Source organism: Protopterus annectens, chromosome 8.part0 (genome assembly GCF_019279795.1).
Source record: "Protopterus annectens isolate FY-2018-M chromosome 8.part0, PAN1.0, whole genome shotgun sequence".
NCBI classification, from domain to species: Eukaryota; Metazoa; Chordata; order Ceratodontiformes; family Protopteridae; genus Protopterus; species Protopterus annectens.
Window position 1 is genome coordinate 56207270 of NC_056741.1, and position 14004 is coordinate 56221273.

Genomic DNA, 14004 nt, shown 5'->3' on the forward strand with positions numbered 1-14004 from the left:
TGTGTGTGTGTGTGTGTGTGTGTGTGTGTGTGTGTGTGTATGTATGTATTTGGTGGGGGGGGGCTGTGAAGGGACATCTTTCAAGGCACTAGATCCCTGTCCAGTATTGCTAGCCCTTCTTTATGTCCACTGGTTGTGAGGTATGGGATTGGCTTCCCCACTCCCCCGATAGGAGAAAACATTTATTACACAACAAATTAATAAAAGTAGAACTGTACGTTTACTGTTGTTGAGGGACTATTTTGGATCTGATGTCAATGTATTTTTTCCCTTACATTTACTTTTACGAACTTCCTGCTAGTGTTTTAATAGTGGTAAATCTGACAGTTTGGAGCTGTGTGCTGAGCAAATCTTTTTTGTTGGTGGTAGCTGCAGTTTACTGTCACTAAAAAAATAATCCATTTAGTCAATCAAATATCCCTGTTTGAGGGACATTTTTTACAAGTGTTGTATAATGGCAAAGAAGTATGGAAGAACAACATTGAGAGCAACTAAAGCAGTGAGAGACAAAGAAGTGCTGTTAGTGCCAGACAGGCATCCTTTGCTGTTGGAGATACTTAATACTTGGACTAGGAGATAGAGTTTTAAGGAAGAGATTCAACATGGCAAACAAACTAGGCTACAGTGCTTACTCAACCAGAACGACTTCAAGAAACCACTAAGCACTTTGGAAAAAGCCCACGAAGACCTCTTAATGCAGTAAAAAATATTTAATGTTCACTCCACTTCGTAAAAAATAAAAACACTTGAAAATACCTCTTTGGGCCTCAGTACATACACATTAATGCTTTTACACAACAATAACCAGTGTTTTCATCTGCAAACAGACTTCTTCAGATGGAAAATGCATACTAACCACAAGACTGTTTAAATACTAATTGCTTAATTAATGAACAATTTTCATAGGCAGGGCATCAAGTAGACAATAAATGCATATAAAACACACATATAAATAGATTTAGGTTATTCTAAAATGCTAAACTGTGCAATAAATAAATAGCTACCTATCATCAAATGTCATTTATTTTGACATGTACTGATGCCCGAAGGGGTATTTTCAAGTGTTTTTATTTTTTATGAAGTGGAGTGAACATTAACTATTTTTTACTGCATCAAGAGGTCTTCGTGGGCTTTTTCCAAAGTGCTTTGTGGTTTTTTGAAGAGATTCAACATACCTATCATCATAAGGTATGTCTCCAACATTGGATTCAGGCTGGGGGTCCTTGCTGTAACAATTACACTTTGCTAAGGAATAGTGAACCACGCCAGTAACTCGGTTCACATTTTCTGCAAACAAAGTTGCTGCCATTTCATGGACTATTCAAAGACTGCATATTAGAGGATCATCAGAAAATAAATTCAGCTGCATTACATGCTGTATTATACTGCATAGGAACTCAGAATAAAAGTATGTACCATAATATACTCACACAGATGGCGTTGATGTCAGACTCGTGGCCAGTGAAGGTTTGGCGACACTTTCCTTCCCTGATGTCCCACAGTTTTGCAGTGGCATCACAAGCCCCTGAGATGAAGAGGTTGTTGTCTGGTGACACAGCAAGGCTCATACAATCTCCAACATGGCCAGAGAAAATAGTCTTTTGCGTTCCTGTCTCTATGTCCCAGAGGGCACTGAAAACAATCCCCAAAATAGACATTAAAAACATTTAAGAGAAGTCAGTAGTAGATCCCATCACAACTAACATGCACAGTTTGGTGTTAACAGTTTTCCACATGGTAATTCATTTGCACTTACAGAAACAAAGATGCTGCTAAAATATAAGTTTGCCAGTTTCTCTGCCTTCTGGATAAACACTAGATCTCACCAGTCCATTCCGTATTTCTTTCTCACTTTCACCCAGTACAAAAATTACATCATATTTTCCCATACCTTGCTAAAGTCATAACTATTTTTGGGATTTTTACCTCTTTAGGATGACTGTTCTAAATCATTTACCCCCCTTTCCATGAAAGAAGTATTTAATATCTTGAGTGAGCCTTCTGTCTTCTCTGTTCTGATTGTGTCCTGTAGTTTACATATATATTTGGCTTTGGAAGAAAGGCAACAAGAATGACTTTGACTTGTCTCTGACACACTAAGCCCCCATTCTATTTCTTTCTATTGCTTCTGGGGGAAGGTCATGTAAAATTATTGCCACCTTCAAAGTCTCCAGAAATGCACACAGTACCCAGAAGGGATCTCACCAGCTGCTCTGTATAGCAGAACAATAATCTACTGTTTTCACGGGGGATATTTCTTCTCATGCCTATCAGTATGCTGACTGGGTTCTTTACTTTTTATCACAATGCTTGCTTATAGGAGTAGGAGTTTGCTGCAATGGGTAAGGTGTTTACCTCACAGACAAGAAATACAGGGTTTGATTCTCCCCAAGGGAAACTGGGTAGGTACAAAATGGTCCAGAAAGAAAGCTAGCCAAATGTTTGAGTTGGGAGGATGGCATAATGGTTAAGCTCCTTACTTTAAGAACAGAAGGTGTAGGGTTTGGCTCTCACATGGGGTAATTGTCTAGGCTTAAAATAGCCACAAAGCAGTTCGCCTAGTACTAATCTATGAACCTATGTTTGGGTTATCTGATGTGTGTACTTTCCTCATTTAACTTTACTTTTGCTTTCCTTCCCACTCTCTACGTTTATTTTGCAGGTTATTGCTTTGTATATGCATACTTTTTTTATTTGCTTGTTTTGCATATAAATTAAGCTTCCTTGTTTTAGGTCATTTCTCTAATGTTGTTAAGTCCTTTTCTAATCCTTTTACTCTTTCTTATATACAAACCCAGTTGCATATGTTTGAGTCATCATCACTAAGATCTTACGGCATGTAATTTACTTAGAATGGCCACTGTGATATCCCAAAGGATACAGAGATATTATAAGGTAAACACAGAACTGACAGTTCTTCATCATACTCTGTGATCCATGCTTAAACCCCTCCTAACTCTGCTAAGAGTTGTGGGAAAGCTGACTATGATAAAACTTCAATAGTTCTGTAGTAACGGATCCTGTTAGGTACCACTTAATAAACTGCTTGCTGGTCTACAAGGGTCTTTTCATCAATAATAGCAGAGACAATCTATAGCCACTGTCAATATGCATTTTTCATCTCCAGAAGCTTAATTTTAATAGTCAGGTCTTGTGCTTGAATGGACCTTCTTCTCCTGTACACATCCGGCTCTCTAGCAGTGGGTCAGCATGTGCGGTTTCCTTTCTCTTGTCAATCCCACCTTTGCAATGAGTATTTCTTCTCCCCACTGGTAACTTTAATCCTTTACTCCTTTCCTGGCCTAGCAGATAAGCCTCTTATCTCTCTGTTTTCTTTAACATAGTAACAGCAGTTTTACCCTTCATCACTAAACAATGATTCCTTTCCATTGACCCATCACAGTAACCATTGTTTCTGCTCTGCGTCTAAGTTATTTGTCTCATTAATCATTTGTCAAACCTCATTGGGCTTGCTTTAGTAAGACATCCATTTCCCATCCATTGACCCTGCCTCAGTCAGTGGCTATTTTGCCCTCCAGTGGTCTAGAAGATCACAAGTTTCTTGATTTCATCCAGCAAAGAGTTTGGCCACTGATAAAAAATGCTAAAACAGCCGTCTGTTTAGTATTTGCAAAAACTTTCTCTTTTGGAGTATTTTGGTTGGTGTATGCAATATCAGCAGTATTGGTACATTTTCTCCTTTGTCCGTTTTAAGTAGTTTTCCTAAAATCATATGTCACTAGCACGGTATATTTTAAGTAAATCAGTCTAGGCAAAGTGTCTGACTCATCTTCTTTCCATGGATCTAGGTGTCTTAAGACCGTGCGGAAAAACACAAAATAAACTACTAAAATAGAAAAAAAAAAACTGCTTCAGAAAGCAAACAGTAGTTTTAAAGTGCATCAAGCACTGGGCATCTGAAGAAGTTTTATTTTCTTAAACGAAAAGCGCTTTATGCACTTTAAAACTACTGGTTGCTTTCTGAAGCTGTTTTTTTTAGGTTCATAGGTTCATAGGTTTGTACTAGGCTATCTGCCCTAGGGCATTTATAAGCCTAGCCAGAGTGTATGTGGCTTACACCACCCCTTAGGATGAGAATACTATGCCCTTTTAGGGTTTAGTTTACTATGACTCTGTCTAGTAGTGACACAGAGATGACCTCTGGGGTAAACTTACAATCTCCCATCCACTCGTCGAGATTTCTCTTGAATAGAGTCAGTGAGGGGCTCTGCCTAACATGGACTGGGATTCTGTTCCAGAGTGTAGGGAGCCTCTGGGTTATGAATCTGTCCCTCCAGCACGTTCTATTTATTTCTGTGTTGAGGTTTAAGTCACTTGTTCTCGTGGCTCTGATGGATTTGGATTTTCTGAGGTGGAGCATGTCCATTAATTCAGGATTGGACATGGCCTTGTACGTCAGGCACAGATCACCTCTGAGTAGGCGGTATGCGACTGAATAGAGCTGGAGTTTTTTCAGTCGGGCAGCATATAACATACGTTTAAGACCCTTTATCCTCTTGGTGAGGAACTTTTGGGGTCTTTCCAACTGCTGCAGGTGTCTGGTGAGATACATCCCAAATGGGGCATTGTACTCAATCATTGGCCTGATAAGAGAAGAGTACAGGGGCACAATGACCTCTCTTGATCTAGATGTGAAACCCTTCATGATAAGGTGGGCAATATAGAAGGTCTTCCTAACCACTTTGGCAATGTGAGGGTCAAATGAGAGGTTACTGTCAACCTGGGCCCCTAGGTCCCTGATTACCTCTTCCGTACTTAATGGATTACCACCTATGTGGTAATTTGTCGGTACCTTGTTTTTCCCAAAGGGTATGACTATACATTTCTTGGCGTTCAGCTTAAGGCCATGGCTCTGGCACCAATTATCCGTTTCTATGAGGCCTCTCTGAAGGATGTTTGTGTCCGCTGGAGTATCAATTATGGCGCCCAGTTTGCAGTCATCTGCCAACTTTGTCAGCCACAATCCTCCTATGTTTGCCTGTACCTCGGAAAAATAAATGCCGAACAAGAGGGGTCCCAGGACTGAGCCCTGTGGGACACCGCTTGTGACTGGCTTAGAGTCTGACATAGCTCCAGCAACTCTGACCCTGTGGATTCTGTCCTTGAGCCAGTTTGCAACCCATCTTGTGACATATGGGTTTACATTTAAGCTGGTGAGTTTGTCTATGATGCCCGAGTGGGGTATTGTGTCAAAGGCTTTTGCAAGGTCAAGGTAGGCTGTGTGAACTGCCTTGCCCTCATCAATGGCCTTAGTGACTGTTTCAAAAAAGTCAACCAAGTTCAAAAGGCAGGATCTGCCCTTGACAAAGCCAAATTGGGTAGTATCCAATGTCTGTAGGTCCCCAATGTCTTTGTTTATGAGTTCCATAATGATCCTCTCCATAGCTTTGCAGACCAGGCTCGTCAAGCTTATGGGGCGGTAATTTCCAGGGTCCGTAGAAGCACCGCCTTTGTGAAGTGGGACCACTGTTGCCGTACGCCACTCTTTGGGTACGTATCCTGTAGTAAGGCTAAGATTAAACAGCAGCCTTATGTGTGGGTTTAGTTCCTCTTGGAGTTCATGTAGCACACAGCCTGGGACACCATCTGGTCCCATTGATGCTGTGTTTTTAGCTTTAGAGAGGGCGGCTCTCACCTGGGCATCTGAGATGTTAGGGAGGCTATACTCTGCTGCGATAGTTATTTCTCCTTTTGGGGGGGAGGGGGAGGAGAAATTTGCACTGAATCTGTCTGCCAGAATGTTGGCAATGTCAGTGGGTTCAGTGTATTTTGTGTCATTTTGGACTAACTCTGAGCATATCTGGGAGTTTCCACCCAGGTTTCTAACATAGCTAAAGAAGGCCTTGTGATTGTCTTTTGTGTCTTTTGCGATTTTTCTCTCAAAGTTGGCTTTGGATGATTTTATGAATGATCGTAGTTTTTTGCTAGTACTGATCAGAGATGCCTTCCCATTTAGGGATTTTGCTCTGTCATGTAGTAGCTTCCTCCTCCTGTTGTAAAGTTTGTTTATGGCTGGGGTCCACCAGACCAGGTGCCTGCCTTTGGGGGAATGGGTCTTGGTTTTATTTGGGATTGCATGATCCATACATTCTTGAAGGTGCCCATAGAAGGCATTTGCAAAAGATTCAGCAGTGCGGGTTGTGGTTTCCACTGGCCCAGGGGGCCTTGAAAGATACCACTTCAGTCTTAAGAAGTGTGAAGTTTGCTTTTGAGAAGTTCTTCACTGTGGTCTTTTGTGCAGGGGGTGGGGGCGGGATGTGGATTTCTAGTGAGATTAATTTATGGTCTGATCTTACCAAAGAGGGATGTACTTCCGGTGTGGAGCATTTTGTTCCCATGTTTGTGATGATCAGGTCTAGTATATTGTCTCCTCTTGTGGGAATGGTGACTAGTTGTTCCATTGCATTTGAGTTTATGAATTCTAGGAACCTTTGGGCTAGGGTGTTGGGGCTTGAGTAATGTTCCCAGTCTATGTTTGGGTAGTTGAAGTCTCCCAAAATGATGGTATTTGGAGAGACATTCATACTCTCCAGTGTCTTCAGGAAGGCTGTGTGGGGTTCCTGAGTTTGAGAGGGTGGTCTGTAGCATGCTACAAACTGTAAGGCAGTTTTGCCTATGGTTAGTTGCACCTGGATAGTCTCCAATGCTTCGTGCGTTGCCACTAACCTGGAGGTGTGGGTATCTTTGATGAAAATGGATACTCCCCCTCCTTTTGTGGTTTGGTTCAAGTTTTGGGGCCGGAAAGCATGATATGAGGTAAAACCTGATAGTGCTGGGGTGCTGTCAGGAACCTTGAACCAGGTTTCAGTCACTGCACAGACATCGATGTTCTCCATACTGAGGAGGGCTTCGAGGGTGTGCATCTTGAGGTTTAGACTTCTGGCATTGAGCAGCATTACCCTTAGTTTTTTTCCACTTGTGTTTTCTAGGGAGGTAGGTTTGTCATTTGAGCCTTGCCTAAAAAAGGCACTATGGGAGTGGCAAGAGCCTTGGCCAATATCCGGAAGCCCAGGGGTGACAGGTGTAAGCCATCCCTTGCGAAGCAGCGTGGCTTGTCAAGCATGTCATCCCAAGCAGACAGACACTGGATCCCCTTAGAATGACACCAGTAATTAAGCCAATTGTTAAAACTGATCATTTTGTCTTTGTACTGTGGCATTATTCTTGGTGAGGGTAAGATGCTGCTCAGGGTCAGGGTCATACCGGCCTGGGCTACATAATCAGAGAGCTCCTCTATGTCTCTTTTCATGTAGTCCAGGGAGGTACGTCTCAGGTCGTTCACACCGGCATGTACAATGACTGAGTCATATTTGTACTTGCTGTGGAGTGACCTGAGTGCTTGTGTTATGTGGCGGATTCTAGCTCCCGACAGGCAGCTTACTGTGACCCTCTCCTTGTTCAGTCTGGTGGGCGGGACGTCAGTGTGCCTGACTATGGAGTGGCCTATAACAAGGGTGTCTGGCATGTTTTTGGCCTTAAGGGCTGTGACTGTTTAGCACACTGACTTTGTGAACTATGTGTTGCATGTGCTATGTCTTGAGGTGGTGGTTGCTTGGGTGTCTGCTTTGGAGGCCTCTGTTGTTTTGGTAGATTTTTAATCAGCGCCTCTGAGTATGTTTTTGTGTGTTTATGTGTTTGGTTTGCAGTTGTGATAGTTCTATGTGAGACTGGGTTTGTGGTGTGCGTGGTTACCTTCTCCTCCTGACTGGTCTTGCCAGTACTGAATTGAGAGAGCTCAGCCCCCAGTTTGGCTATATAGTTGCATCTCTCACATATATTTGTATTTGTTGGGAGGAGGAGAGGGTTGTCTGTGTACATGAGGCAATTGTAACATTGCCTCAAGATTCCCAGATTCACCAGCTGAACAGGAGAGAACGCCAGCAACTGACCCTTCGACATGCTAGAAATAGTGAAAAAGATTGCTGTGTAACTGAGTCAGAAAGGACCTATAGGGAAATGGGTACTCAACAGAATTTAGGTGAATGAAGTACTTTTGTTTGTTTAAGAGTGCTTTACCTGTATACAAAATGCTTTAGGAGCAAGTGCTGAGCTTTTCAGATAGAGTATAGGCTGTTTAGATTGCAAGTAGAACAGTTCTAAGGGAAAAATTGAAGAGCAGACTTGGCGGAGCCAGAAAAAGTTTAACCAGCGCTGCGCTATGCGCACGACCACGCAAAGCCGTGCAAACGCGGATTTTAAGCAGTGAACTACAAAAGAGCTAGGAATGGTCCCAAACAACCAATTACTAACAGCTTCTTGTGCTGAGGTCACTTCCCCCAAGGACAGGTAGGCTGCTCAAGGCTCCCCACTCCCACTGGTGAGCAAAGAAACTTCCTTCTATCCAAGTAAGGTAATGGACAACACAGGAACTACACCACAGCCCAGAATACAGCAATGCCTGTATACTGGTCTAAACTAGTCGAGAAAGGCGGAAAACAAGGATTATTTGTTGTTTTTTTTTTCAGAAATACACAGAAAATGCAGAGACAGTGATAAATTAGTTACACAGGCTAGCACACTTTAGTGGGCAGCCTCCACAGTTCAATTAAACAAACAAACAAGCAAACTTTCGACTAAATTCGACTAAATGTAACTTTAAGTGCAGATTTTAAAATAAATGCAGTAATCAGTAAAAAAACAGTTCAGGCTAGTTCAAAGTAAGCAGCAGAAGCTATTTTCAGTGAAAAAAAAGCAAAGATACTTAAATCCAGAAGGTAGTCGCTTTTTCGAGTTCCTTTCTGCTAGGACCACTCTGTAAACCCACGTGGAGCTTGTCTGAGCAGTATAGCCAGAAAAAAATGCCCATGTCACTGTCTTAAGACCGTGACATGTATATCGAATACTCTTACATGTTACTGGTAGTAGTTATACTTATAGCTCAGTGGGTTGTTCTATAACATTTTCTAACCAATGGTCTGTTACTTCCTTCCTATTTGCTCCCATTCATAAGAGTAAGAGATCTTCATGAAGTTATGACTTCACAGTAGAATGCAAGAGGCAACACGCCTCTTTTCTAACCTATCAGGAGAAAGCACTATCATTTCGTGCTTAATCTCTTTTCTTTTACAAAAGGTTTCAGCGGGACTAAGACATTCAACCCAGGCGGGCAGTCAGCTCTTAGATTCATAATCCATTTGGCTTCCTCCACGTTTGTTTTGTTAACTAAGTCCCCTTCTCTTAAAGTCTGTTTAATCACAGAGATAACCATAAACTTGAATGAATGCGTAACATTAGCTCAAACATGAGTATATAGAGCATTGGTCTCTGTTTTATTCCTTATATCTGACTGATGTTTATAAGTCCATTTCTTGAGCATTCTGTTGGTTTTTCCTACATAATAACTTGAGCAGGTAGTGCAGGTGGCAATATAGACAACATTTTTGCTATTGCAATTAGAGATGTCCCATTGATTAGAAAAGAGGCTTGCCGTTTTTTCCAGCCTAGCATTGGTTAGACAGAAGAAATGCTGAGAAACATCGTAATTAATTGGATGTTCCATTTGCGATTATTTGAACAGAATCACTTGCTTAGGATTTTACAAAGTGACTTATTTAACAAAATAGAAGTGAAGGAAGCCAAATGGATTATGATCCTAAAGCTGACTGCCTGCCTGCCTGGGTTGAACGGTTTAGTCCCGCTGAAACCTTCTTTAGAAGAATGGAAATTAAGTACGAAGAATCAGTGCTGTCTTCTGATAGGTTAGAAAAGAGGCATATTGTCACCTTTTGCATCTTATTGGGAAGTTATAACTTTGTGAAGATTTCTAATTCTAATGAATAGGAGTAAATAGGAAGTAATAGAGGAGATGCCCCATTGGTTAGAAAAGAGGCTTGCCGTTTTTTCCAGCCTAGTATTGTCTAGATAGGAGAATTGCTGAGAACCATTGCAATTAATTAGATGTTCCATTTGGGATTTTGTGAACAGAATCACTTGATTAGGATTTTACAATGTGATTGGATGACTGCTTTTTTTTAAAATAAGGATACTCAGGATTTATTTTCAGGATCTGAAGAAGGCATTATGCCAAAAGCACTTGTCCTGTTTCTGAGTTATCAGTTGGATTGTACATTAAAGATTTTATTTTAATTGTTTCATTTATCTATGGTGATATGCTCTTTGTTTTTTCTGAGCTTCTTAGTTTTTCTTGGAGCGTTCTTCAGTGGTGTTTACCGGATTTTATGTATGAATGTTAAAACCTGCTCCTGATTTTGACCTTTATTCCTCACCATTATGTTTGGCTTTGATATGATCATATAACAGCTAAATAGGAAACAACCTAAACCATTTCCCTGAAAAAAGTACAGCTGGCCTCTATCCACTCACTCTAGTCACCACTGCTCTCCAACTTCCAGGCCAATCCTTAAACCAGTCAAGGAAATGACAGACAGAAGCTCTTCTTCATCACAGCTGGATAATTTCTCAGGAGACTCATTATGTGCTCAAAAAAGGATGCCCTGTTTTGCAGTTTGTCATTTGGAATGACAGTGTGTTAAAACTGATCAAAATGAAGGTTTGCGAAAATGATTCATTAATAGTTTGTATAAAAATGTGTTGGCATCTTGTCTACCCTGTTCTGTCAAATTACAAACACACACATGCACAAATACAGGCACTATTAGACTCCGAGAAGTGAAAGGATAGTATTATCTCTTATTTGGGACCCAAAACTTCCAGAATACCATGGTGGTTTTATTGCCATTGGGCCAACAAGAGCATGTGCTATGATAGGTGTTGAATTTTCCATTAAGAGCTTTATACATTGAGCTAGGAAATCCCCAGCATAGTGATTAAGGTCAAATTACACACACACACACACACACACACACACACACACACACACACACACACACACACACACACACACACAGAAAGCCCTCTGCTTATGCACTGTTAGAATCATAGAAGTGAAAGCATGATATTAGCATTAATTTAGGACTCAAACCTAGGACTTCCAGAATATCCTGGTGGCATGCTGGTGTCTCTACCACTGGACCAAAAAGAGCATCTGGACAGATAGGTGTTGAGTTTTTCCTTGAGAGTTTTATCCTTTCAGGTAGGAAACACCCATCATGGTGATCACATTCTATGTAATTCTGGGACCCTATCTCAGAAAGCACATGGCTAAGAAGGAGGCAGTCTGCAAAATTATTAGAATAGTTCAATGTCTGTAGCATAACTTGTGACACAGGAAAGAGAGGCTAAGGGAACTTATCACACATACCATTTAGAAAAGAACAAGCTGATGGAAGAAGATGCCAAACAGAGACTTTCATGTAACTAAAGGAAACAAGTACATTTTTTCAGAAAATAAATAACAAAACAGTAGAGCAGAATCTAAAGATGGATAATATGTCAATGTAGTAGACAGTGGACTTCCAAGATCGCTGCCCATTGAGTAACAGTTTAATTCTAGCTCTCCCAGTGTGAAAACAGAAACTCAGCAGAGAAGGTCAGTAGACTTTTGTATTTATAGATAAATTTCAGTAACTGGCTAGTTAGTGTACAGCCTGGATGCCAGGAAAAAAGAATACAGAGGACCTGAAAATAATCAGCTACAAAAAGTGAGGAAGAAACTCTGACTGGGGAAAGTTCTGCAGCTGTTCAGCAAAAAATAACGCAACCTCCAGCCATGACTTCCAGTAACCTACAGGAAGATATAAGACAACTGTACGTAGACCTGTTTAAAGTAAACAAAACACTGGTGGAGTATATCAACACAAACAAAAGGCTGGAAAAAAATGGAAGCTGTTTTAAACAGATATTCAAATGAGGTGATAAAGCTGCAAAAATCAGAGGTTGAAATGAAGAAAACAGTAGCTGAATATCAGACTACTCAGGAAAAGACGTTTAAAAAAATAATAGAATTAGAGGACAGAGCATGTAGGGAAAACCTGAGATTTTCAGCTACACCAGAGAAGCTGGAAGGAACAGACTGCATTAATTTTATGAAAGCACAAATAAGCAACTGCATTGGTATTCCCCAGCAGGAGTTGTTAGTTGAAAGGGCACATTGTGTGAATGCAACAAACCTGGCTATGAGAAAGCAACCTAGACCTTTAATAGTAAAGGTGAAATCCTACCAGCAGAAAGAGTTGATTCTGACAAAACTGTGACAAAAAGACAAAATACTAAAAGTGGAAGAGAGTAGAATGTTTTGGAGAATGATTACTCATTGTACACCAGGCAGAAGAGGAGTAAATTCATTTCACTATTCAGAGAATGTTGAGATTCAGGTGTGAGATTCAAACTGTTGTACCCAGCTGTCTTCAAGGTATTCTTCCCTGGAGGGGCAAAATCATTTTTGATGGAGTACATGCTAAGGAGGAAGTACAAAAGTTTGTCCAACAAAAAGTGAGCTGTGAAACAGAAAGATATTCTGCTTCTTGTTCTTTTAGTAATAAAGACCAGAGAGAGACTGTACATGTGAAACCTTTTCCAATGTTTCATAGGAAAAGGTTGGAGAGAAGGAAGGGAGCATGAGAGTTGACTAGAAGAATCGAGAGTATGTTTGAAATGAAGCAGAAACAGCATTTGTGAGATGGAGATGAACAGTAAGAAAACCAGTAACTTAATGTGGGATTACATTGCAATAATTTGTAAACATGACAGAACAAGAAAATCTGAAAATATTGGACTTTTTCAGAATTAGTTGGACTTATGAGGGACTTTAAGCATATGCCCTACTTCATGTTCGGAAAATGCTTTGGAGAGGAGAAGATAGGGGGAGTAAATTAACTATAAGTAAAGACATTTTTTTCTTAATAGTACTATTTTTGTGCTGTATGGTTCTCTTTGCATGCTATAAAGTAAAGTTTTCTCAGTTATTTTTTAAGTGTAATGGGGATTGTAAACAGGTGCTGCTGTTCTTTTTTTAATTTTCCCTTCTTTCTTTTTTTCTTCTTGTTCAGTTTTAAGAAGTGTGGGCACTGAAGTGTAAAAATGTTTAAAAGAGCATGATAAAAGAAAAATAAATGTGCTTTTTCTCATTCTTGCATGGGGAAAGACTGGATTAAGGACCTTCAATTGGTTTAGTAACAAGTTTCAAGAGAAAGCAAGTAAATGAAAAAGAATATTGAATATTATGAGGCTTTTTTCTAGCAAATGAATGCATGCTTGGTAGCAATTCTGTATCTGGTCCCATGTCTTCATGGAAACAATCTGATAAAGAGAAATTGACTATCTGGTTCTCATGTCTCCATGGAGACAATCTGGTAATGAGAAATTGGCTGTCTGGCTCTCATGTCTCTATGGAGAGAATCTGATAAAGAGAAATTAGTTACAGTCTGATGGAGAGTGATTGGTTGAGGGGGGAGGAAAGAGAAATTGGCTAGGAGACAGTGTTCTCTGAAAGCATTCAGGGTTTTTCCTAGCTGGGATAGAGTAGAATCACAAGCTGCACCATGCGTCTTAGCATGGATAACCTTTCTTTTAGGTTAACTCAAGTCCGTGAGTGTGGCTGTCAGTTTGGGGCATTTGTTCCTATTAGGAGGGTAAAACTTCAATATTTGCATATGTGCATAGTTTTGTGTGTTAGTATTGTAAGTAGGTTTTAGGGTCTATTTTTTTTTGTTTTGTTTTGTTTTTGTTTAAGGGCTTTCAATAAAACAAAAAGTTTTGTAATGTGTGGCATAGGCTCAAATGGATATGACAAGAAACAACTGTATAAAAGTTCAACCTGCCAGTGTATGCATGTAACACAAAAGGTAGAACTAGACATTTAACAAAAAGGTGTTATACATAAAATGTGTGAATAATAACTTTCTGTAATGTCTTTAAATGTTAGTGGGCTAACAGATAAATACAAAAAAGAAAGAGTAGTGGACTATATTAAAAAATGTAGAGTGCAAATAGCTATGTCACAGGAGACACACTTGGAAAGAAATGAACATGTAGATGTGATAAAGAAATGTTTTCAGGGTGGTTATTCAGTGGAATACCTGGGAAAAAGGGAAAGACGAGTACTTATATTAATTGCAGGAAAAG

At 40.3% G+C, this 14004-nt stretch overlaps 1 protein-coding gene across 1 annotated transcript in view; it reads right to left on the bottom strand.

The window, feature by feature from the left end:
• The window catches only part of GNB3 (G protein subunit beta 3), a 549058-nt gene that overhangs the window by 137468 nt on the left and 397586 nt on the right, over positions 1-14004 (bottom strand). Inside the window, exon 9 of the mRNA XM_044079608.1 lies at positions 1431-1632. Coding sequence (XP_043935543.1) covers positions 1431-1632 — 202 coding nt within the window. The remainder of the gene's footprint in view (positions 1-1430; positions 1633-14004) is intronic.